Here is a 24125-nt window from a genome sequence, read left to right on the forward strand (position 1 = left end):
CAGGCCACATCATGCTCAATTGCTCAGACAGGCGCTTCTGTTGTTCTCTGGCAGCAGAATGTGGGAGCTGGGACAGCTGCAGAAATGCTTCCTCTCTCCTGGGCTCCCTCTCCAACCCCACGTCCAGAAGCCAGCCCTGACCCTGGGTCGGCTGGGGCTCTGCAGTGGTGCTGCCCACTGCCAGGCCGTTACCTCTCCCTGCCCGAGTTTCTGGTGCAGTTTTCCTGTTCAGAACATTGAATGGAAAAGGCACAGAAACAGTGCTCTCGCAGGAGAGGGCTGCGTGAACTGGAGCTGGACGGGGTTCTTACAAAGCGAAACGTGAGACAAAACCTGTGTGAATGGTGGCAGATGTGCACTGCAGTCCCCCAGCACTGTGCTGGGCTTCAGACCTCAGCCCCATTCCTGCGGTGTGTGAATGTGAGAGGGGGAGAGAGCCCAGGGAGAGCTGCAGAAGCCCATTTCTGTGCTGCATCCCCTCCAGGAAGGTGCTCCAGCTGTAACCTCCTGCCTTGCTTTTCAGCCATGTGCGCAGCGAGGCGCAGCCCCGGTACTAATGCCCCTCTCCCCCTCTGCTCTGACCGCAGACGCTGCAGGAGCAGCAGGCAGCCCGTGCACAGAACCTGGCTGAGCTCAGCTCCTGGCTGGCAGCGGCTGAGGACACGCTGGAGGAGCAGCAGCGAGCAGCCAGCCAAGGAGACCTGCCCGCCCTGCAGCAGAGACAAAGCGATGTGAAGGTCGGTGCTTTGAAACAGGAGGCTGGGAAGGTTGGTGCTGCCTTGGGAGTGCATGGAGCCTGATGGGATCCTGCTGTTGTCTGCCCAGGAGCTGCAGAGGAGCATGCACAGCCGAGCCGCCTCCTTCGCCAGCGTCCTGAAAAGCACAGAGGAGTTTTTGGAGGAGAACAAGGCAAAGATGGAGCCTGGGGAGCTGGTGGTACTGCAGGAGAAGCTTCAGCGTGCAAAGGAGCAGTATCAGTCCCTGCAGGAGAGGACAGAGATGGCCCAGAAGGAGCTGGAAAGTGCTGTGACTGCTGCAGTGCAGCAGGAGACCGAAAAGGTAAAGTGTGAGGAGCTGCAGCCCTGTGCCTGGCAGAGGGCGGTGCGGGCTGCTCGGGGAAGCAGTCTCATTCGAGGCCCTGAATGAGTCAAGTCCTGCACTGCTCTCACTGCCCTCGCACTGTCCCAGCTGTAGTGGAAGTGGGATCACAAAGCACCCTCGGTTGAGCCTTACTGTGGGTGCTGGGCACCTCTGTGTGCCGGTGGGATGTGTCCACAGCCCTCTGGGTGGGGGCTGCCTGCGGCCCCACGTTACATCGGGGTGAGCAGCAGCACTTTGCTGAACGTGGATTAAAGGGATCGTTCTTAACCCAGAACCTTCGTGATTTCAGGTGAAAGCTGCCGAAGAGCTGCAGGAGAACAGCAGTAAGATCGATGCTCTCCTGAGCTGGGTGGCATCGCTGGAGCAGAAGGGGGAGCTCCCGCAGTACAGACCACACCCTGCCGAGCGAGCTGGGAAGGACACAGGGGATGTCCCTGATGGGCACCTGGGGGGAGCAGCCAGCACTGCCAGGAGCCTGGATGAGCAGTACGAGGGGCTGAAGGTCAGGGCTGATGCCTCATCCCCCCAAAGCTTCCCACCTGCCGTGCTTCTGGGTTGGGTGACGGATGGGTCTGGCCTCCAGAGCACTCCCTGGGGTGGTTTTCTCTATGGAGAACTTCTGGGAAGCCTGACCTGAAGGTGGGAGTTAGTGGGGCTGTGAGAATGGGTTACATCTGTGCCAGCACAGGGGTGCCCCACCTCATTCACACCGCAGCAGCGTGCAGGGCTCGGCCCTACACCACCCATCCACGTGTGCTCAGGGGGTTCGGGTGCAGTGCCCTCGGTCACCGCAGTCACCGCCGTGCTTTGGTCGCTGTGTTCCAGGCCCGGCACCAGGAGCTGCTGTCCCAGCAGCAGGACGTCATCCTGGCGACGCAGGCAGCGCAGGCGTTCCTGGACAGGCAGGGCTGCAGCCTCCCCGGGGGGGAGCGGGCCGGGCTGCAGGGTGGGCTGGCGGAGCTGAAGGAGCGCTACGCGGCGGCGCTGGCGCGTTCCGAGGAGCGGCTGAAGCACGTGCAGCTGCTGCGGGATGAGCTGCACAAGTTCTTGCGGGACCACGGGGAGTTCGAGGCGTGGCTGCAGCAGGCAGAGCACGACCTGGAGGGGATGTGCAAAGGGGACGGCGACCCCGCGTCCCTCCGGCAGCTGCTGCTGCGGCAGGGCAGCTTCTCCGAAGATGTCATCTCCCACAAAGGCGACCTGCGCTTCGTCACCATGTCGGGTCAGAAGGTGCTGGATGCTGAGGGAGCTGCTGGCGACGCGGGGTCATCCGGGAGCGTGGTGAGGAGCAGGCTGGAGGACGCCAGCCAGCGCTACGCCGCGCTGCACTCCAAGGTACGCGGGGGGCTTTGCAGACCCCGGGATCCCTGGGCATTCTCAGCTTGCTCTCATCTGGAGTGCATCCTCCCGTTGCGTCTCCTTGCTCCCTTCGCAGTGCACCAAGCTCGGCTCCCACCTGAGCACCCTGCTGGACCACTACCAGCAGTTCCAGGAGGTGGCAGAGTCTCTCCGGACGTGGCTGGAGGACAGCGAAGCTGCCGTGGGGAAGCTGCTCTCAGAGAGCATTTCTTCAGATCCCAGAGCTCTGCAGGAGCAGCTCGCCAGCGCTGGGGTGCGTGGGGCTCAGGTCATCTCCTGGGGGAGTGCTGGAGTGTGTCCAGAGCCACTGCTCTGCAGCCTCAGTGCTGGAGCTCCAGTGCTCTCGTGTTGCTGTTTGCGTGCAGCGCTGTCCCCGTGGGCTCAGCAGTCACTCCACGTTGGAGCTGCGCTGTTCTGGGAGGAGCTGAGCACGAGGGGCTGCAGGGGATGTCCCGGTGGGATGTAGGGGGGGAATTTCCCCTTTGTGAGTGCCCCCCAAGCAGCCTCACCCAGCGCTGGGGTCAGCCCTGCCTGCAGCCTCCAGACCTACGTGATTGAGTTGTAGGGTTTTTGATTCCCCTAACAGGGATCCTCAGGGTTTGAATGGAGCATCACGCTCCCCCGTGGGTGAGGGTCTCTTACGTGTGGCTGACTGCCAACTTTGTCTTGTGCCAAAGCAGCAGCTGCAGGGAAACCTCGCTGAGCATCAGGTGCCAGTGGAGAAGCTCCAGAAAGCAGCTCGGTATCTGCTGGAGGTGCAAGGAGAGCCAGCCCCCGACCACGGGCACATTCAGGAAACAACAGGTACAGCAGGAGGGAGCAGCTGCTGGTGTGGCAGGGATGGACGGGGACAGAAAACCAATGAGGGGGGATGATCCATGACGCCTGGGGGACACGGGGCGAAGGTGGAGGCACAGTGATGGGGCTGTGAGGTCAGCAGGAGCCCGGTGCTGGGAAGCTCTGTGCCATTTACTCCTCTTCCTGCTGATCTCTGCAGATGCCATCGTGAGCCGCTTCCAGAGCCTCTCCCAACAGATGGCCGAGCGCTCAGACCTGCTGCAGAAATCCATCGCTCAGTCCCAGAGCGTCCAGGAGAGCCTGGAGAGCCTCCTGCTCTCAGTAGCTGATATCGAGAGGAGCCTGAGCGCAGAGCAGCCGAGCACGCTCTCCTCCGCCGCCGTCCAGGACTCTCTGGCCACCAGCGCGGTAAGGCTGCCTCAAATCACAGAGCACAGCATGGTTGGGTTGGAGAGGACCTGGAAGCCCTTCCAGTCCCAACCCGTGCTGCGTGCTGGTTGCCCCCAGGCTGCCCCTCCGTGGCCTCAAACACCTCCAGGGATGGGGCACCCAGGGGCGCGTGCTGCCGTTCCACGGGGCAGCGCAGCCTCTCTGTGCCTGCTCGGTTTTCTGCTTCCTAACGTGGCACCCTCTGTGTGTGTGCTCCCCCCAGAAGCTGAAGCAGGACATCGCCCGGCAGAGGAGCTGCCTGGAGGCCACCCGAGAGATGGTGACGCGCTTCGCAGAGACGGCGGACGGCGGCACAGCCGCTGCCCTGCAGGGAAAGCTGGCGGAGGCGGCCGAGCGCTTCGGGAGGCTGTGCCAGCAGCAGCAGGAGAAAGAGGAGGTGCTGAAGGGTCTCCTGCCCAAGGTGGAGCAGTACGAGCAGCTCTCGGAGAAGCTGCAGCAGTTCACGGAGAGCAGAGCGCGGGTGCTGGCATCGGGGAACCAGCCGGAGCGGGACATCGCCCGCTTCTCCCAGCACCTCCAGGTGAGCTGTGCCTTCCCTGCCTGGCAGAGGAGCGGGTCCTGCCCCGCAGGGCTCCGGGTGCTGCCGTTCTGTGGGGTCACATCCTGCACACGCTGCTCCCGGGCCACAGGAACCTGGTGCTTGCTCGAGGGAGGGAGCGAGGCTGGAGCTGCTGAGGCTGTTTGCAGCAGTGAGAGATGGGAATGGCATTTCCCTGGAGCCAGCCCAATCTTCTGACGGGATCTGTCTCTCAGGGGCCGATCCAAATATAGTGAGGCTTTACCAATTAAAGCCTCCATAGGTTAATAAGCAAAACACCCAAGTGTTGGCAGCAAGTGCAGCACAGGATGTGACAGAGCAGTGAGGCCTGGTGGACAGCAGTGCCCGTGTGGATTCTTCACTCAGGTTCCCTACAAGTGCTGTCCTATGGGGCACAGCTTGCCCACAGCCCAAGAAAAGTTCCTATTGATATAAAACCAGATGCTCGTGCTGTGCTGGGTCGGGGTTGGCCCAGTCTGAGTTTCCCCATCACATTCACTGGGTGACCTTAAATCAGCACCAGAGAAAGGGCAAGGATTTGCTCCTGCAGCTGGTTGAGGGTTGTTCTGAGCCAGAGCTTCAGGAGCAATGTCGTGAGCCCTGCCTGCGTCTGGCACTGCTGCAGTGCATGGTGCTGCCTGCAGAGGGTCAGCAGCTCACCGGGGCATAGGGCCGTCCTCTTCGTCCCCCTGCCCTAATCCACTGCGGGCATGGCCAGCATTGTCCTTTGCTCTTGGCAGGAGCTGAACGTGGAGATGGGGCAGCACCAGGAGGACCTGGCTGCCCTGGAGCAGCTGGCCGTGGAGCTGGGTGCCTGCGGCTTCATGCCCGGCACCGCTGCGCAGCAGGAGAAGCTGCAGAGCCTGAAGGAGGAGTTCCTGCAGCTGCAGAAGGTGGCGAAGGAGAGGTGAGCCCATCTGACCCCCGGAGCCTTCACAGCCCCCCGTCAGCTCTCCTTTTCGAGGGGGGGCACAAGCAAAGCCTTCCTGCCTCCCCATCCCATGCCGGCAGCGCAGCTCTGTGCAGCTGACACGTTATAAAAAGCCGTGGATGGGGGCGGTGGAACATTCCCGGCGCTGCAGAGCCGCGTTCGCGCATTTCCGAGCGCGTGGGCTGCCCCAGCCCCGACCGTGGGGGCATCGCGGGTGACGGAGCGGGGCAGGGTGGTCCCTGGCATTGGGCTGGAGGTGCTTTGGCAGCATGATGAGCTTGAATCCGCCCTGGCAGCACGAGTAGGGTTGGAGCAGCAGCTCGCCTGCTTCCCTGGGGGGGTTGCAAGCTACATCGCCCAACCCCCTAATTGCGAGAGAGGTAATGGGGCAAAAGCAGCAGGATTCCATATGAACCCCCTGAAGGTCAGCACTGTGCTCCCAGCCCCGGGCAGTGGGAGCCCCCAGGCTGCCCCGAGTTGGCCCACACTGCGTGCGCTGTTTCTAAGCAACATCTGCTGCTCATAATAAAAAGATGGGTTCTTGGAGACACAACTGTGCTGCATTCAAGCGGCGGTAATTGCGAGGCGAAGCACGAGCTCTGACTCTCCGAAACCTTTTCACTCGCAGAGAAAGGGACGCCTCGTCCTGCCAGGAGCAGCTGGACGAGTTTCGGAGGTTGGTGGCCGCCCTGCGGCGGTGGCTGAAGGACAGTGAGGGCAAAGTGCCGCCTGCAGACACCTCGCTGGGCACCCAGGAGCTGCAGCGGCGCGGGCAGCAGGTCCAGGTGGGCAGAGGGAGCTGGAGACACTGGTGTGAAAACGCTGGAGTGGGGAATGAATCCCAGGGGTCGGTGCCCCAGGGGTGCTCTGTGCGCTCGGTGCCGGACTGCAGCCCCCCGTGTGTGGGCAGGGAAGGGAGCAGAGCAGTGATCGTCCTGCATACAGCCCACTCCCCTTCCCTCCTCCTCGACAGCTGTGTCAGGGATTTGGGCTTTGCTGCTGTTCACTAGACATAAAAGGTGGCCTTAAAACAAGACGTGTCCTGGGCACCCACGCAGTTCCGGGGCCGCAGTGGGGGACCTGCAGCATCCCAGTGGGCTCAGAGCTGTGGGCATGAGGGCTCTGTGCGATGGGCACGGAGTGCTGCAGGAGCTGCCTGTGACCGCAGCCTTTGCCTCCATGCAGGAGCTGCTGGAGGAGTGGTCGGGGAAGGGCCCACAGGTGGAGGAGCTCAGCCACAGGGGGACCCTCCTGGAGAACCTGATCGTGGAGATCACGGCCCCCGACAGCCAGGCCAAAGCAGGTGAGTGGCAGCCCTGCTCGTGGGGAAGGCTCCTTCCTTCATGGAGCTCCATCGAGCCAGAAATGAGGTTACTTCCCCTTTTTACCAAACTTTAGATGTCTTTAGAGGCAGGCCAGACCAGCAAGCGGTCGGGCTGTTGTGTTTGCACGTCAGCAGTGTGGTCTGAGCCCGCCAGCACCAGGCACAGCAGCTCGGTGCCCGCAGCTGCCCTGCAGTGAGCACTGTGCTGGTGCTCAGCACGGGGAGGTCTGGGCCCCATACCCAGGCGTGGGCTCCATATCCACATGGGATGGGAGCTGTGGTGCTCAGGCATCATTTGCTGATCTCCTTTCTGGCTTTGAGTCTGTGAAACAATGAGATTATGTCTGGTCTGTTTGGAAACCAGCTACAAGTTGTCTTCCAGCTCGTGAAAACAAGTCCCTGGACTCTCCCCTCTGATGGGCCTTTATGGGGATGTACAGTCTGTGCTTGTTGGTTGGAGTTAATTTGATGAGCAGTTCAATAGAGAACTTCCAGGAGCAGCCCGCGGGGTGTGCAGGACCAGGAGCTGGCATGCAGTGCCAGCCAAAGCTCAGCTTCTCTCTCTCAGTGTGCTGTCAAATATCTAAGAGAGGGGATGTTTAGGTCAGGTGTTAGGGGTTCACGGGGCTCTCTGTCATCCCCTGCCCGCGAGGCTCAGGGCGTGGTGTCAGCAGCACAGGGGACCCCCTCCCCAGTTCAAAGCTGGGGCGGTGCTGGAAGCTGCAGTCCCTTATCTGTGAGGGGCAGAAGGGGAGCAGCTCACTGCTGGCGTTTCTGAAGAATCCCCTTTTGATTCTGAGTGTAACTGCAATGGCTGCAGCGCTTCCCCAAGAGGGACATGTGCGTGGTGCCTCCCAGCAGGGCACCAGGGCCGGTGTGATCAGTTTCATTCCATAAGGAAAGGAGAATAAGGGGGAATTAATCTCCTGCGGGGAGCTAATCCTCTGGTGAAGGCACTGCAGAGCCTCAGCTCACAAAGTCACTCCCAGGGCAGCAGCTTTGAGCACAGCAGAGCCACATTCCGGGAGCAGCCCGGTGCCATCAGTGCGCTCAGTGCCACGGGGCCGTGTTGTCACACTGTGTTCCTGTCTGCTTGCTGTGCATGTCCTAACACGTCTGTCTTGTCCCCCCCCCGTCTGTCCCTGTCCCCCCCGCTCAGGTTCTGTGCTGCCCGCAGTGGGAGGGCCTCTGGGCAGCGTGAACGGATTCCACACTTGCAAAGGTGAGAGTGCTCCGCTGGCCGCGTCCCCATCCGCTTTGTCTGTGCATTTCCACCCGTGACACGTCAGCCCCGGTGTGACACCGTCAGCTCCTGTGCTGGTGAAGTGAGCCTGCCGCCGGGCTGTGGGTCGGGCTGTAGGATGGTGCCAGGGCTGAGAGACGGAGATCATCGCAGGGCCCGCAGTTAAATCTGTTGCTCTGTGGGGATTACGGTGCCCTCCCACCCTTCTGACTGAAGCGCAGTTTTAATTGCTGCCCGTCGTGTGCCGTTAGTTCATCAGAGCAGTGAGGGCAGGTGCACAGGATGTCCTTGTGTTTGGGTGTCACTGCTCCGCACCGTCAGCGGTGACACTGCAGCAGTGGGGCTCAGCTTGCATCAGTCTCACGAACATGAAGGCGTTGTCTGTCTGCAAACTGTCAGCACACGGTGGTGGTGGCAGAGGGAGCGCTGGGGGGGCGGGCGATGGCAGTGGCTCTGCGGCTCAGCCGGGGCCGTGCCGGGGCCCGATGCAGTGCAGCCACGGTCCTCACCCTGCGCTGCTGTTTTTGGCGATAGATCTGACCGAGATCCAGTGCGATGTGTCGGACGTCAGCCGGCAGTACGAGGGCCTCGGCGCAGTGCTGCGTGAGCGCCGGCAGCAGCTCTCGGCCGTGCTGCAGAGGGTGCAGGCCGTGCAGGAGGAGGCGGGCGCCGTGCTGCAGTGGCTGGAGTCGAAGGAGCGGGCGCTGTCGGAGCTGGAAGCCTCCACCTCACCCACCAGGACGGAGACGATGCGGGCTCAGGCCGAGCACAACAAGGTAACTTCAGAGCAGAGCTGGCGCCGGGCGGCCCCAGCAGCAGTGGGGTTATTGCGGCCAGGTCGCAGTGCCACATCTGCCCCGCGGTGTTCCGTGGGGTCGGGGCTGTGCTCCCGCCCTGTGCTCAGAGCCAGGCTGGCTCGTGGCACTGCTGCTGCGCGGTGAAGCGGTTCCGTTGAAGTGCAAAGAGCAGAAGTGGTTCTGCCGCTGCCGCTTCGTTCCTCCTCGGTGCTTCCCTTCCTCCGCGCTGTATCTAACGAAGTCCACACGGTCCTTTTCCAGGCGTTCCTGGCTGAACTGGAGCAGAACTCTGGGAGGATCCAGAAGGTGAAGGAAGCACTTTCCGGGCTGCTGGAGAAATATCCAGACTCTCCGGAGGCAGCAAACTGGACGAAGATGCAGGAGGAGCTGAGTGAGTGCCTGAAGCGCTGCCATGCGGCTCTGTCTTGAAACATCACATTAGAAGTGATGGTGGAGCACGGGACGACCCCAAAGTCACAGCAGAGCAGAGTCACTTCTAATTAACATGCAGTGAACAGTGAACTTCCCTGCGAGCTGTCTGGTGCACAAGGTGTTCCAGTGCTCCGCTCTGATTAATGAAATCTCCATGATGGATGCATATTTTGAAGACTTGTCTTCTTAAATTACTTCTTTTAAAAAGGAAGGAAAAAAAAAAAGCATCAGCAGCATGACTTGATTACTTTGATTAAAAGCTGCATTGCTAGATATGAAATTCCAGTTGTTAGCGAGGGCACAGTGGGTAATTGAATGTTGACTAAACAAGGCAGCGTGTCTAAAAAGAAGCCCAGAGAGTCTCTCTGTTGCAATAGCAGAACACGTTCACGGAGTTCTCTGTCCAGGAGATCTGAACGTGGTGTTTGAGGGCTGGCACACATGGGAGCACCCAGAAGGTCAAGACCTTGCTGCTTGCGAGGTTTATTCTGGGAGCTTCAGACCACGTCACCATTAGAGATGGGTAATGGCTTCCTAGATGGAGGCGATCAGAGCTGGTTGTGAGAAGCCTGAGGGTGAACCATGGGGAGGGTGTGGAGCCTCTCGGCCCAGGGGAGCGCGGCCAACACCTCCTGTGTGCAGATTGCAGGTGGGAACGAGCCAGCCAGGCGACGGCCGAGCGGCAGCAGAAGCTGGAGGAGTCGGCCAACCAGCTGGCCAGCTTCCAGGCGGCCGAGGCGCAGCTGCGGCCCTGGCTGATGGAGAAGGAGCTGATGATGAGCGTGCTGGGACCCCTCTCCATCGACCCCAACATGCTGAACGCACAGAAGCAGCAGGTCCAGGTGAGCTGGGTTAGGGGGAAGGTGTTGCTCACAGTCCCCAGGGTGGAAGATGGCACTCCTCTGTGGGATCGCATGATGATGATCTAAGGTCATGATGTCCAACCCTGTGCCCACTGACTGCGTCACTCGGGGCCACGTCTCCGTGCTTCTGGAGCACCTCCAGGGACAGTGATCTCAGTGTTCTTCTGCTGAGTCCCCAAACCCCACTGAGTGCAAACTGCTGTGAATAACTTGGTTCGGGTGCAGTGCTCGGTTCCCTGCTCTGGATTGACTCATCAGTGAATCACTTGGCTCCTGTTGGAGGGTGGAATTGCTTTCAGCAGGACCTGTGCTGATGCTCTGCAGGACTTGCTGATGCTGCCCCTGGTGGGGCTGCCAGCCCCTGCCGACTGCTTCCAAACACTGCCGTGTCCGTAACCGGACGCGTCACCAAATGAAAGGCCCTGCTTAACATGATTGGATTCTCTTCTCATCTAACTGGTTTATGTTACATTACACAGCAGTAGGACAAATCAGAGAGAAAAGAAAGCAAAGTGCTCTACCAGTGGAGTCACAGGCTCCCATCATTTTAAGTCGTAAGGTCACCATGAACTGCACTTCCCAATTGCTGTCCCATCCCAGGAGCGTCTTGCTTTGCTCCTAGGGGTTCTGTGGGCTGGCTGAAGCCCTTGGAGGTCTGGTTTGTTTTGACTGTGTGTACTCGGAGCTGTCAGTTTCATGCAAACATTTTTATGTTATTTCTGTTCCAGTTTATGCTGAAGGAATTTGAAGCTCGCAGACAACAGCATGAGCAGCTCAACCAGGCAGCTCAGAGCATCCTCACCGGCCCCGGAGATGTTTCCCCATCCACCAACCAAGTGCGGGAGGAGCTCCAAGGGGTCAACCAGAAATGGTCCGAGCTGACAGAACGCCTCAACTCCCGCTCCAGCCAAATTGACCAAGCCATAGTGAAGAGCACCCAGTACCAGGAGCTCCTCCAGGGCCTCTCCGAGAAGGTGAAGGCGGTTGGGCAGCGCCTGAGCAGCCAGTCTGCCATCAGCACGCAGCCTGATGCCGTGAAGCAGCAGCTGGAGGAGACCAGCGAGATCCGCTCAGACCTGGAGCAGCTGGAGGAGGAGATTGCAGAGGCTCAGACGCTCTGTGACGACCTGTCCATCCTGATTGGGGAGCAGTATCTCAAAGACGAGCTACGGAAACGGCTCGAAACGGTGGCTCTTCCTCTCAAAGGGCTGGAGGACCTGGCAGGTGAGACAGCATGGAGATGTGAGAAGGGAGAGATGCTGAGAGGTCCGACCCCACCCCTTGCTTTTTGCCAAAGGCTTCGCCCATCCCCCTGTTGCTACGAGTCAGAGAAAGGACTATTTACCATTTTTACTGAGGTGCTTTGTGGGTGTTGTCAGTGGCTGTGAGCATAGATTTCTCACTGCAGACACACCTGGGCCTGGAGGGTTCAGCCCCACTGGTGCCACATACTGCACCCGGAACAAAACAGCTGCTCCCCAGCTTCAGAACGGGAGGCAGAGAAGACCTCATGGCCACACTCTCAGGGTGGGTTTCCTCTTCTGTGTTCTCAGGGATTGCATTTAGAGACCGGCCAGGGCACAGAGACCGCTGCATTACCATTGCCAATTGCTTAAGACACTCATGAACCAGTGAGCGATGCTATAGTGATGCAACGGAAAACTCCTTCCTGTTAATCAAAACACAGTTGGTGCATCTGAGATGATTTTAAATAATTGCCCTTTGCTTATTCGATTCCAGCTTAATTGTTGTGTTCTAATCTTATTTCCACTGCAGCCGACCGGATGAACCGACTGCAGACAGCGCTTGCGAGTTCCCAGCAGTTCCAGCATATGTTTGATGAACTCAGGACCTGGCTCGATGACAAACTGTGCCAGCAAGCTCGGAGCCAACCAATTTCTGCTAGACTGGAGAGGCTCCAGAGCCAAATCCAGGAGCAAGAGGAGTTCCAGAAGAGCCTCAACCAACACAGCGGCTCCTACGAGATGATTGTGGCTGAGGGGGAATCGTTGCTGCTTTCTATCCAACCCGGGGAGGAGAAGACCACTCTGCAAAACCAACTGGTCAGCCTCAAAACGCACTGGGAAGAGCTGAGCAAGCAGGCAGCCGACAGGCACTCCAGGCTGAAGGACTGCTTGCAGAAAGCCCACAAGTACCAGCGGCACGCCGAGGACCTCCTGCCTTGGGTGGAGGACTGCAAGGCCAAGATGTCGGAGCTGGAGGTCACGCTGGACCCGGTGCAGCTGGAGGCCGCGCTGCTGCGCTCCAGGGCTCTGCTGAGCGACGTGGAGAAGCGGCGCTTGTTGCTGGAGATGCTCAACAGTGCTGCTGACATCCTGATCGACGCCTCGCAGGCCGACGAGGACGACGTCCGCGACGAGAAGGCCGCGATCAACCAGAGGATGGACGCCATCACCGAGGAGCTGCAGGCCAAGACGGGCTCCATCGACGAGATGTCGCAGAGGCTCAGGGAGTTTCAGGAGAGCTTCAAGAACGTTGAGAAGAAGCTGGAAGGGGCGAAGCACCAGCTGGAGATCTTCGAGGCGCTGGGGCCGCAGGCGTGCAGCAACAAGAACCTGGAGAAGCTGAGGGTGCAGCAGGAGGTGCTGCAGGCGCTGGAGCCGCAGGTGCATTACCTGAAGCACTTCACACGAGGTCTGGTGGAGGACGCCCCCGCTGGGTCGGACTGCTCCCAGCTCCTGGGCCAAGCGGAGGTGGCTCAGGAGGAGTTCGAAGCGGTGAGGCAGAAAGTGAACGAGTGCTGCGTGGTGATGGAAAACAAGCTGGAAGGGATCGGCCAGTTCACGGGTCGGGTGAGGGAGATGTTCTCACAGCTGGCAGACCTCGACGATGAACTGGACGGCATGGGACCCACTGGGAGGGACGCCGACAGCCTTCAGTCCCAAGCAGAGGACGTTCGCACGTTCCTGGGCAAACTGCAGGGGCTGAAGGCGGACATTGAGGCGTCTGAGAGTGAATGCAAGAAGATGCTCGAGGATGAGGGGAGCCCTGATTTATTGGGACTGAAACGAGAACTGGAGACGCTGAATAAGCAGTGCGGCAAGCTGACCGAGAGGGGCAGGAGCCGACAGGAGCAGGTGGAGACAACGCTGGCACGCGTTGAGGACTTCTACAGCAGATTGAAGGAGCTGACCCACATGACGACGGCGGCGGAGGAGAGTGAGGCTCTGCAGTGGGTGGTGGGCACGGAGGTTGAGACCATCAGCCAGCAGCTGGCCGACTTCAAGGTAGGTCTTTGTGCTGTGGCATTTCTTACGTGGCTCCTGGTGTTTGAAGGACTGTTCGGTGCTGTGCTCTTTTGGGTAGGACCAGTGTTGGGTATGACCACTGTCTTTTGGGTATGACCAAGCTGTTGTGGCCTCACTGTTCTCTGGATGCAGTAAAATACTGTTGCTCTGGAGGGCACCAGATCAGCCGATGGCATTGATAGTCTGCATTGAGAAGATGCAGTAAGATTTTGGGACCGGGAGGAAAGAGGTCTTTTCCCTCCTCTCCCTGTGGTGTGTAATGGTGTGCTGGTGCCTCCTGGGCCTTTGGAGGCGGTTGGTTTTTAAGTTTGGAGCAGGAGGGAATGTGTTTGAGCCCCTTTGAGCTGTTGGCACAATCTGAGCGGGTCGTTCTGCCTGGTGCACCATTCCCACGTGTTGTTCACTTCTGTGAACACATGTACCTCCATTCCTTCTTTCCTTGGGCACAAATAAAACCACAGACAAAGTGTTGCAGATGGAGGACGTGCAGGGAGAGGCACCAGGGCAGAGTTCACATTTGTAGTGTGGTTTTCGTGTTTCCAAGAGAGCTTCATCATCAAGACTTGCGTGAGACGCTGAGAAAAGAGTTGGAGTGTGTTTGATTATTGTGATTTCTTAAGCAGTTACGGTGTTGGGTCACGCTGTTATTCTACTTTTGTTTCATTAATGCTTCTTAGGAGCTTTCCTGCTGTGAAACTTGTGCTGGTGATGTGCTGGTGAGGGGCTGGTTTACATCTGGCTGCGTTTCCTGGCAGTAATGGGAAATGGGGTGGGGAGGAGTTTTTACAGCCATTGACTTTTCATCTCATGGCTAATTGATCCCGTTCCATCGCTCAGCGGCCGTGAATCCTGCACTAGGCTGAAGTGCTTCAGCTCTGGGGGCTGCCCATCCCAAACAGCTCTGAAGCATTACAGACTCGAGCTCACGTATCGTGTTGCTGTTATCTCCTGTGTTGGGCTGCATTAAAGTTGTATTGTTAGGGAGGGATTTAATTTCATCACTGAGCACCGTGCAGTTGCTTGCACTGAGTGTATCTGAAGAGGAGTTTCCAGCCTGCATGGCTGGTGGGGCAGTGGCCATGGGGATGACCCTTCACCCCACGCTGTGTCCTCATCAGGAGGCACTCGGTGGCCACGCTGTGCAATTGGGGTCTTTGTTTGTGGGATGCTCAGTGGGGAGAACGAAAGCCACAGCAGTGAGTGTGGGGTTTTGCTGCTTCATGCCTGAGAATGAAGTGGGGGAGAAGTGGTGGATGGAGCAATCACTGTTACGAAGCAGCATTCCTCCCAGGCACGGTTCATCCGGACAGCGAGGAGCATGCGTGGTGCAGAGCAGATCTTTGCAAAGCCCCCTCGTAGGGCGCTCCCCACGGAGGCTGTGACCCATGGAGCTGGGGTGGCTGTGTGGGGTGTACTTCTGGGGCTCTGCCAGCAGACAGCGTGTCCTAGGGCATCAATTTTAATGAACAGCTGTGTAAATGAGATGCAAATTAGGTGTGGCCCCAGGGCTCCCAGCACCTCGCCAACACAGCCCTGACAAAGGTGGGCACTTCTGGACTCATTGTGTCCCTGTTTTAATCAAAACAGATCTATTGAGGGCTGTCTGGGGCTGCAGCAGCTGATGTGTGGAGCAGCTGAGCTCACTGCTCCCTGTGTATTTTCCTTCTCCTGCCTGCAGACAGCCCTGGCACTCACACCCCCCCCCCGGCCCTCAGCCCATGGGTGGGATGGGGAAGGAGCGGCCCCACAGCGGCGCTGGGAGGTGATGGGAGCCCCACGTTGCTCAATGTGCTGTGCTTGGGCAAGGCTGTTCTGTGCCAGTAAAGCTTCTGTGCTTAAGGATGGAGGGAGGGAGAATCCCCGCACAGCAGTGACTTTTGGCACACTCCACTTTAGCAGAGCGGCTCAGGTTGGCCGTGGCCCGCAGACCCTGCAGCACCGCTCTGCGTGCTCAGACAGGAGCAGTGAAGCAGTGAAGCAGTGAGCAGGGCTGGGAGCAGCCTTAGTCAGCTCCCCATTCAGATGCTGCTCTAATTCTGCTCCAGCTTCTCCCCACTTAACCCTAATTAGCCCTGATCGGGGAGCGGCTGCTGCTCCTGGCGATCCCTGAGTGGTGCGGGGTCCTCCCCGGGGGAAACAGTGGTCCCATGTGGGGTCCTCCCCAGGAGGGGTCCGTGGGCCCATGCCTCACAGCCCCAGTGGTATTTTTAACCCTTCTGTGCCCCCGGAGGAATGCAGTGTGGCTCCGGGCAGCTGGGTGGGTCGGGGCAGGAGTGGGGCGCGCGGCGGTGCCTCCTCGTTGAACGCCTTCCAAACCTTCTTAAAGTATCTGTGGGCATTATTTTGAGCATCGACCACGCACGCAGAAATGCCTCCTCTCTGACAGCTGCTGAGCTGCCTTAAAGGCACCATCTCCTTGTTGGAAAAGCGATGATAAATGTGGGGGCAGGCTCAGGCAGCTGTCCCCACCCGCGCAGGGCTGCGCTCGCAGTGCTGTCCCCAATGGGGTTATGACCAACGGAGCTGCCCAGGTCCCAGCCCCAGCACCTCGGTGTGCTTTGGGTTACTGTCCTGCTCTGTACACCCAAAGCAGACGTGTTTGCAGCACTCCTCCTTTTTGTTCTTTTTCAAATGAGTTTGTCTCAAATAAGAGAAGAGCAGACGTGCCCTCGGGGCTCGTCCTGCCCAGCAGCACTGCTCCTCCTCGTCCAGCACTGACCTCACACCACCAATGGGACCTGAGCAGAGGAAGCCTGAACTGCTGAGGCCAACCCGTAACAAAGGTGTGTGTTTTCAGCCCAGCACTCAGTTCTGTTGTGATCCGATGGAGCCCTTCAGGAGTCGGTTTGGGTCACTGTTCCGAACCCACCCGCGTGCTCAGGCCTCAGTCACTCTGCTGGGGGAGATGCTCGTAGGGATGTCCTCCATTCATCAGCTGGTGCTTCCAGGAGATGCTAGGAGTACTGTGCTGAGACCCAGCATGCGAGGAGGAGGAGGAGGCAGAGGAGTGAGGATGGGACGTGGCACCAGGGGCTGCGGTGGACTGAGCCCTGTGGCCTGAGCTGCCCGGCACCCACCGTCCCCAGTGGGGCTGGGGGCGGCTGAGCGCAGTGGAGGCTGCGTGGGGAGCAGCTCGGGCTGCATTAGTCACTGCTGCGCTCACCGAACAATTGCCAATTCTCCTGCTGGAGGAGTGAGTTAAAATGTCTCCCATCCAGAGCATTCTTGGGATGATAACACGGTTATCTCACTTCCGACAGAGCCCTCCGTCTACCGCCCCATCCCTCAGCCCTCCCCGCTGACCCCCACCCCACGGGGCTCAGTCCATGTGGGGCAGAATGGCCGCAGGGCCAAGTGTGGGTCCAGCCCCAGGGATGGGGGTTTGGCATCCCAGGTGAGGCACATCTCTGCCTCCCACCTTGGGCCGGGCACCACGGGATGCTGTGTTATAGGGCAGTGCCTGAATGCAGCTCCAGGCTCCATCCTGAGTCCATTACTGAGACCTCACAGCGAGGGCGTGACGCTGGAGCTCTTACACCTCGGTTAAAAAGAAGTCGGATCTGCATCTGCACATCCAAAATGCTGAACATTGCTCCGGGACTCCGTTCCTCAATATTTTCCCCTGGAGGTGCAGACCCTGCAGCTGGGCTGCCTCCCCCAGCCCTGCAAAGCCACCGCTGGATGGATGCGTGGGGGTCGAGACCCAAACTCGGTTTGAAGGCAGCACTGAGCCGGGCAGATGGGATTATCCTGCAGCCCACGCAGCGCTCAGAAACACCGAATCCGGAGATTTGGCAAAAAAAGAGAGTTCGGGGGGAGGAGGAGAGCAACAGCACTGAAAGGGAGATAAAGAAACCCCTCCGAAATTATGACAAATGCAGCAAAAGCCTTAAAGCACCACTCACCACCTCCCCAGCACAAACCCAGCGAAACCCAAACAGCTGCTCCCGTTTGGCACTGGCTGCACTTTGCACTGTCATTGTGCCCAACGGAGTCCAAACCCACAGCAGGTGAGGATGAGGAGCCCTGAGGCTGAAGAAGACGCTCGGTGGGCTCACGGCGACGTGTCCATCAGGGGCTTCGTGCTGTCTGCGTGCTCTCGTGATCGTCGCACAAGGCAGCTCCCTCATTTCCAGCTGCTGAGATGCATTATAAGAAAGCTAAAAATACATTGGTTTCCAACGCCTGCTTTCCTGTGTAAGCAAGGGCTGCAGCAGGATGTAGTGCAGTCATAAACAGGGTGACATCACCCCGTGACGGGGCAGGCACGCGCCCCATGCTCCGGAGACGGTGTCCATATGAGGAAGGCTGGAAACCTGCAGCTGGGGATGCTCCTCCTGCAGCCACATGAGTCTGGGAGAGCCCCTGAGGGGAGAGTTGGAAGTTCTTCATCCTGAGGATGTGGCACTGGGGGAAGCTCAGGGTGGCTCTGGGGTGACCCGTCCCCGTTTGGTGGGCAGCAGCTGTGTGGCCAAGCCCCAAACCCCAAGTTACATTTGGCTCAATGAGGCTCAAAGAGGGAGATGCTGATGAAGCCAAAGCCATGTCCTGGCAACCCCTCAGCCTCTGCCTGTGTGCTACCAGCTGGGGCTGCAGGTCTGGAAGCTCTATCGGCCGTTATTTCAGTAACAGATCACTGCTGGCAGGGCTCCACATACCAGAGCCGAGCAGACAGCAAGAGGACAAATTCAGAGTGGAGCTCGTGTCCTGCCCTGTCCCCCCATCACACCAAGTGAGGTGTGAGCGAAGCCCTCAGCAGCCCTTGGCCCCACAGCTCATCCCCTTCAGTGCTGCAGCAGTGGCCCTTGGTGACCCCGTGCCTTGTCCCCGTGGCTGCTGGTGGCCCTTGGTGGCTTGTTGCTGGCTCGTGGCTTGGGGAACCTGCAGGAGCTCCAGCTCTGCTCCTGGGCGAGGTGCAGCAGGTTTCTCATGGGCTTTAGTGCTTGCTGAATATCTCCCCAACAGCGTTAGCAATGGGGGAGATGTGTCGGGAGATTTGGCTCGCTGTCGGCACGTGACTTAGTGAGGAAATGGGAAAAGAATTTCTGGCTGTGAAGCCGTCAGCTCCACGTCCAGAGCACTCGAAAGGAGTGGAACAAAACCCCCCGCACCCGGCCGGGATGCCTGGGATTCCTGCAGCCCTAACGGCCCGCACCGCTCTGCTGATGGGCAGCTGTGCTGGCACGGCACGGCACGGCACGGCACGGCACGGCACGGCACGGCACGGAGCAGCTGCCGCTGCCTGGGCTCACGATCTGCCCCAAAGAACGGAGCTGTGGGTGCTGAGCTGAGCCCCACTGCTCAGAGGAGGGCCCGGGATGCGGAGGGGACAGCCGGGGGCAGCAGGGGGTGTCGGGTCCGGTGCTGCTGGGTGAGGGCAGGACGGGGACCTGCTCACACACCGCTCGCAGCCCAGCACGTCCAGCCCGTTCCCTTGGCCACACTTAATCGTGGAAATAAGAAAAGGGGTTTGCAAAGATTTCACACTGTGCGAGGGAGCTATTAAACGGGTGTTTCACGGCGCTGGGACCATCCTCATTTCCACCTTTGGGGATGGAGGGCGGGCACCGGGGCTGCGGCGTCGGAGGGGTTTGGCCGCGGTTCCAGCTGCTGCTGCTCCGCAGATCGGGTGCACCGCAGCTGCGGCGTTGTCCTTGGTTCCTTGGTTGAGTCCCAGACGTTTGGAGGCAGCGGCACCCGCAGTGCACGCGGAGCGGCTGCAATTTCTCAGCTCCGTGGAGTCCCAGCGGCGCTCCGTTGGGTGCGGGCTCACACCATCCCCTTCTGTGAGCGCAGCACCTGCCGCGCCGTGCCGTGCCGTGCCGTGCCGTGCCGCGCCGTGCCGTGCCGCGCCTCGTGCAGCCGGGGGGGGCTGTTGCCTGGAGATGCGCTGGGGCTGCTCCAAGCTCTCCTGTTTTCTCTCCAAGTCTGTGACTTCGCTCAGCATCACTCCGGAGCGGTGATTCACGCTGCTCTTCCCCACCCCCCCCCCCGCCCCTTCTCGGCTGTGCGGGAGCGCTCGCACGCGGTCCAGGCTCTGAGAGCCATACAGGGGGGGCACGGGGCGATGGGTGGGGGCAGCGCCGGCGCCCGTCCTGGCGGGGGGTGGGAGCGGAGTGCCGGTGCCCCGCACGGCCTCGGCCAACGTCCGCTCTTTGTTGGCCGGGATGGCGGAGAGCCGGGGATGGGGGCAGCCCCTCGCTCAACCCGACGGGAGCTCCGGAATCCGGACCCCTCCGCGGACAAAAGCGGTTGGGCCTGGGAGGGGTGGGGGGGGGCGGCCGCCGAGCTGGGCGTTGCTGCTCTTTGTCGGGGGATTTGCGCGCTGCCGCCTCCCCCCGGAGGAGGAGCTCCGCCGGGGCGGGGAAGGGCCGCTCCGGAGACCCCCTCCCCCCCCCTTCCTTCCGGGTCTGGGCAGGGGGTGCCGGAGCGGAGCCGTGGGGAGGGGGTGACGCGTTGGGAGGGGGGAGAAGGCTGCAGAGCCCTGGGAAGGAGGGATGGAAGAAGGGAGAGAAGGAGGGAAAAAGGGGACGGAGGGAGGGGGCAGCCCGCCCGCCCCGCCCGCGTCGCCGCCCCCCGCCCGCCCCCCCGGCCCTCCTCCCCCCGCCCGCCCTCCGCCGGAGTTGGCAGCGCCGCGGGAGCCCGGCGCTCGCAGCGGCAGAGAGGAGCGGGGCCGCGGCGTGCGGAGCGCGGCGGCCTTTTGTTCCGGCACCGCCAAGTTCGGGCTCGGCGTCGGGAGGAGCAGCGGAGCCGCGCCATGCCGCCCGCAGCGCCGGCCCCGGGCTGCCCGCGGGGACGGCCGCACGCCCGGCCCGGCCGCTGAGCACAAAAGGCGGAGGAGAGAGAGAGGGGGGGGGGTTCGGGGGGGGGGAGCGCGGCCCCGGCTGCAGCCCCAGCGCTGGACCCGCCGCCCCCGCGCCGCCCCGCGCCCGCCCCGCAGCGCCCCCGCCACGGCCGGGCCGCCCCGCGGGATGGAGCGACGCGAAAGTTAGCGCGAGCCGGGCCCGGAGCCGCCGCACCGCCCGCCCCGACCGCCCCGACCCCCGCGGCGGCTGCGGAGAACTTGTGGGAACTGGCGGCCATCCGTCCCCGCGCCATTTTTGGACGCGTTTCGGAGCCGATGGTTTTTGTTTTTTTTTCTTGGGGAGGAAAAAGAAAAGGAAAAGAGCGGCGGTGCTGCCGCGGGACGGGGCCGCCGTGCCCGCCCGGCGCTGGGGCAGGAAGCCTCCGAGAGTGCCCCGAGTGAAGAACTTCCTGTGTTTAAACTCGCACGAATATCCGCCGACGAGCGCGGTTCAAATGAAAACACGGGAGTCGGGGGGAGCGGCTGATCCGGAGCGGCTGCAGCGCGGGCGAGGACGCGAGGAGCTGCGGTACGTGCCCGGCCCGGACCTTCGTGCCTAAAGGAGGGATCCGTCGGCAGCTCCGTCGCCTCTCGCGATCGGGGACATTCGCCGCCGCTGCCGTTCTCGTGCGGGTTTCGCCGGCAGAGGGCTGCCCGGGGATGAGAGGCACTGCCCCGCGGCCCCCGACCCCGCGGCTCCGCCTCGCCGGGCTCCGCCGCGCTGTGATGGTCCCTGCGGTGCCGGGCGCGACGCGGACGGGCGGCTCCTGGCATCCCTGAGGGCGGGAGCATGGGCAAACCACTGAGCAGGCCGGACTGTCTACGGCAGAACCGCACCTGCCTGGGGAAGGGCGAGGAGGAGGACGGCTACATAGAGGACTGCTACGTGCCCCAGCGCTCGATATACGACACGATGAGAATCAACGAGCAGATCGATCAGGGCTCGAAGCTCAACCAGCTTTCCAAGAGCACCCTCGGCAAGGGGGACGGCAGCACCATCTCCAGCAATGGGACGCTGGGAGCCGCCAACGTCTTCGAGTCGAGGGCGCCGGAGGCGAAGAAGCTGGACGAGCGGGTCATCTTCGACGCGCTGAAGCTCAGCAGCGACGTCTCCAAACCGGCGCCGCCGCCGCCGCGCCGGCGGCCGAACCCCGAGAGGAAGGAGAACGTGAACCGGCGCTCGTGGAAGTCCTTCATGCCGCCCAACTTCACCGAGTTCGCCGAGAGGATGGGGGCCTCACTCAGCGAGGTGTCGGAAGCGGGAGCCTCCAACCCTTCGCTGCGGGATAAGAGGGACTCCAGCGCGCTGCTGGCTGAGCACGCCGGGCAGCCCGACCGCAGCGAGCCCGTGTCCGAGTCGCTCACTTTGGAGCACGTCTCCAAGGCGTCCGGCGCGGCCGAGGCCGTGCAGTTTGCTGCTGACTCCTATGGCAGCGCTACAGATGAGCGCCAGCCCCTGCTGCCCGCCGGCAGCGGCCACGCTGCGGCCTCGGGGCCGGGCAGGGCTCGCCTGCTGCCCAGTGCCACGTGGCCACGCACCAGGAGGACCTTCCCCAGGGCCAACCTTGGAGATGGGCGGCAGGAGACCCTGGAGGCCTCCGAGTCCGACTGCACGGTGGAGAACGTCAACCTGTCCCCGTGCCTGAGCGAGGAGCTGCTGGATGCGGGGCTGAGCATCCTCATCACCGCCAATCTCAGAGAAAAAACGGAGTCTGAGCTGAGATTTGAGGAGGACGAGCGCTGGGTGATGATGGAGGAGTGGGAGGAGGCGACGCTGTCAGAGAGAGGAAAGGCTGTGCTGGTGGCAGAGGAGAAGAAGAGCTGTTGCTTGGCAGATATTTCTGAAGAAAGGGAACACTTCTCCGCTCCCGGGGACGGCTCTGCCCCCACCCCGTGCTCTGTGCAGCCCCACGGCCCCCCAGGCAGAGCCAGCAGCCCCACTGCCAGCAGCACGTGCTGCACTGAGGACGTGGTGGTGCAGTGCGAGGCCAAGGACTTTGCTGCGGGTTTGGAGTGCCCGGCCAGCCCTGCCATCCCCGAGCTGTCCGATACAGACTCAGTGCAGATGTTCCTGGAGCTGGAGGAGCAGTGCCTGAATGAGGATGAGGGTGATGGGGCCATCCCTGTCCTCGATGCTCGGTTCTCCCCGTGGGACTCGGAGGGGCTGGGCCCAGATTCGGACAAGCTCACGGGGGCGGCAGTTGAAGTGTGTGAGCGTACGGCCCTGCTGGAAGTCAGTGCTTCGGACTCCGCTGTTGTGTCGGATCTGGAGGACTTTGATGTCACCTGCAGCTCACAGGTGCTGAGCACGATGGAGCCGGTGACAGAGCCCTTCTCTGAAAGGGACACCTTGGCCATCACCCCGACGGACTCAGACGGAGGGACCTCTCCCAGCCCCGTGGCCACGGTGGGGCCGGACTCCAACCAGCAGCGCTCGCTGGCTCTGGCAGAGGATGCGCCCGACACACTGACGGACGTGGGGCCCACGGGCTGTGTGGGGGCAGTGCTGGTGGCCGCTGCTGTGGCATCTCCTGAGGTGGCTGTATGTCCAGTCTTGTGCCTGGAGGGAGCTGCACACCCCGGTGCCCCTGTGGGGTGGGAAGGAGACCACCAAGACTTGTTCATCCCCTCTGGTGAAGTACTGCAGGACCCCGAGGAGTCCTCTCCCGGCCTGGTGTCCCCCTGCCAGCCCTCAGCTCCTGGCACGGTGGGAGAGGGGCTGGGGTCCCCCCTGCAGTACCACGAGGTCACTGTTGAGGGGACAGACCCATCACACGTTTGTCACCTTCTGCCTGGAAGGACCGAGCTCGCTAGCTACGATGTCCCAGAGCTGCTTTCCAAGGACGAAGCCACAGATCTGGGAAAAGGGAGTGATGGATCTGAGGGCCAAACTTGTCCAGAAGACAAGTATTGTCGTGGCAGCCCTCTGCCGCCGTTCCTCACTGGCTCTGCATCAGAGCCAGGCTCCGAGGATGCAGTGCTGCCCTCAGCACCTGCCGAGGAGCACCTGTGGGACACAGTGTCCTCGGGGGAGGTCCTGGTGCTGGGAGGGGCTCCCTGCACCCAGGGGTCCCCGATGGAGGCAGCCGTCCTGCAGCCAGGAGACCTGGCCCTGCTGTTCACCTGCAGCTGGGAGGAGCTGCCGTGCCGAGCTGTGAGGAGCGGTGCTGCCACCCCAGAAGGGCTCAGCATCTCACGCACTGCTCTCAGTGCTGATCTGTGGGGCCTGGGGGGGCTTCCAGCTCTCACTGACCCAGCGGTGCTGGGAGACACCGTGGTGCCGGAGCCCTGGGCTCAGGAGGCGGTGCTGGGCACTGGGGGTTTTATTGGGGATGCTGAGGAACTGCACGCCGAGCACCTGCCCCTGGAGGCCACTGCTGCTGTGCCTCTGGTGGTGGAGGAGCTTCTGGAGGCCCCACCGCCATTTGCTGATGCCCCCACTCCCTCTGTGCCACCACCGCCAGAGGATGACCCACTGCTCCCCGGTGTTGGGGACTTCGGTGGTGGCCCTGTGCCTCTGCTCACGTCCTGGGACAGTGTGGGTGGCTCTGCCCACGTGGAGCAGCTGCCCAGAAGAGCACTGACTTCGGAGGATGAGCCCATTGCCGAGGGGGCTGCTCTGGAAGGGGTCTCCACGCTTCCGGGGGCTGAGGGCTGCACCCCAGGCCCTGTGGGGCCGGAGCTGGTGCCCGTGGGCTGCCCAGGACTCCCCGCCTCCATCCCCCGTGCAGAAGGGCCTCCTGCTCCGGCAGATGGATCCGTTCCAGATAATGAGGTATTTGTTGCTCAGGCTCTCACAGACGGTGTTTCAGGCACAAAAATCGCTCTGTGCTGCGGTGGAGGGGTGGGTGTGAAGTCGTGGTGTGCCGGGCTGCTCGCTGATGCGGTCTGTGGGGTGCAGCGGTTGTCTGCTCCGCTCTCGGGGTCTGGGAGCTGCCCCCCCTGGGGTGGGGTTCGCTTTACCCCGCTTTGCTGCAGCTTTACTGCTGGGGAACTGATAGAAGTTACTCAGCACCCGGAGCAGCAGCAGCAGTCATCTCCTGCACTCTATCACCTGAAGAGTGCGGGTGGGATGGGGACACTGTGCTGGGAGCAGTGGGCCGCACCCCCAGGGGCTCCCACTGCCTCAGGTCACCACTGTCCTGTACCCCTTTGTCCCCTGCCCTGAGCCCCTGG

At 61.4% G+C, this 24125-nt stretch overlaps 1 protein-coding gene across 7 annotated transcripts in view; it reads left to right on the forward strand.

Annotated features, from left to right (window-relative positions):
• MACF1 (microtubule actin crosslinking factor 1) overlaps window positions 1-24125 on the forward strand; it is a 106777-nt gene that overhangs the window by 54112 nt on the left and 28540 nt on the right. For 6 of the 7 annotated variants that reach the window (XM_065744624.1, XM_065744628.1, XM_065744630.1 and 3 more), the window contains 17 exons: window positions 588-737; window positions 826-1059; window positions 1391-1603; window positions 1927-2436; window positions 2537-2713; window positions 3141-3264; window positions 3458-3666; window positions 3911-4228; window positions 4987-5153; window positions 5806-5962; window positions 6363-6480; window positions 7661-7723; window positions 8279-8520; window positions 8803-8932; window positions 9616-9815; window positions 10565-11060; window positions 11613-13084. In XM_065744624.1, the coding sequence (XP_065600696.1) occupies window positions 588-737; window positions 826-1059; window positions 1391-1603; window positions 1927-2436; window positions 2537-2713; window positions 3141-3264; window positions 3458-3666; window positions 3911-4228; window positions 4987-5153; window positions 5806-5962; window positions 6363-6480; window positions 7661-7723; window positions 8279-8520; window positions 8803-8932; window positions 9616-9815; window positions 10565-11060; window positions 11613-13084 (4980 nt within the window). The remainder of the gene's footprint in view (window positions 1-587; window positions 738-825; window positions 1060-1390; window positions 1604-1926; window positions 2437-2536; window positions 2714-3140; window positions 3265-3457; window positions 3667-3910; window positions 4229-4986; window positions 5154-5805; window positions 5963-6362; window positions 6481-7660; window positions 7724-8278; window positions 8521-8802; window positions 8933-9615; window positions 9816-10564; window positions 11061-11612; window positions 13085-24125) is intronic. The other variant, XM_065744631.1, reaches the window with a different exon arrangement.

This window comes from Cyrtonyx montezumae, unplaced genomic scaffold, assembly GCF_038088225.1.
Source record: "Cyrtonyx montezumae isolate F1298 unplaced genomic scaffold, pur_monq_1.0 scaffold_31, whole genome shotgun sequence".
Classification (NCBI taxonomy): domain Eukaryota; kingdom Metazoa; phylum Chordata; class Aves; order Galliformes; family Odontophoridae; genus Cyrtonyx; species Cyrtonyx montezumae.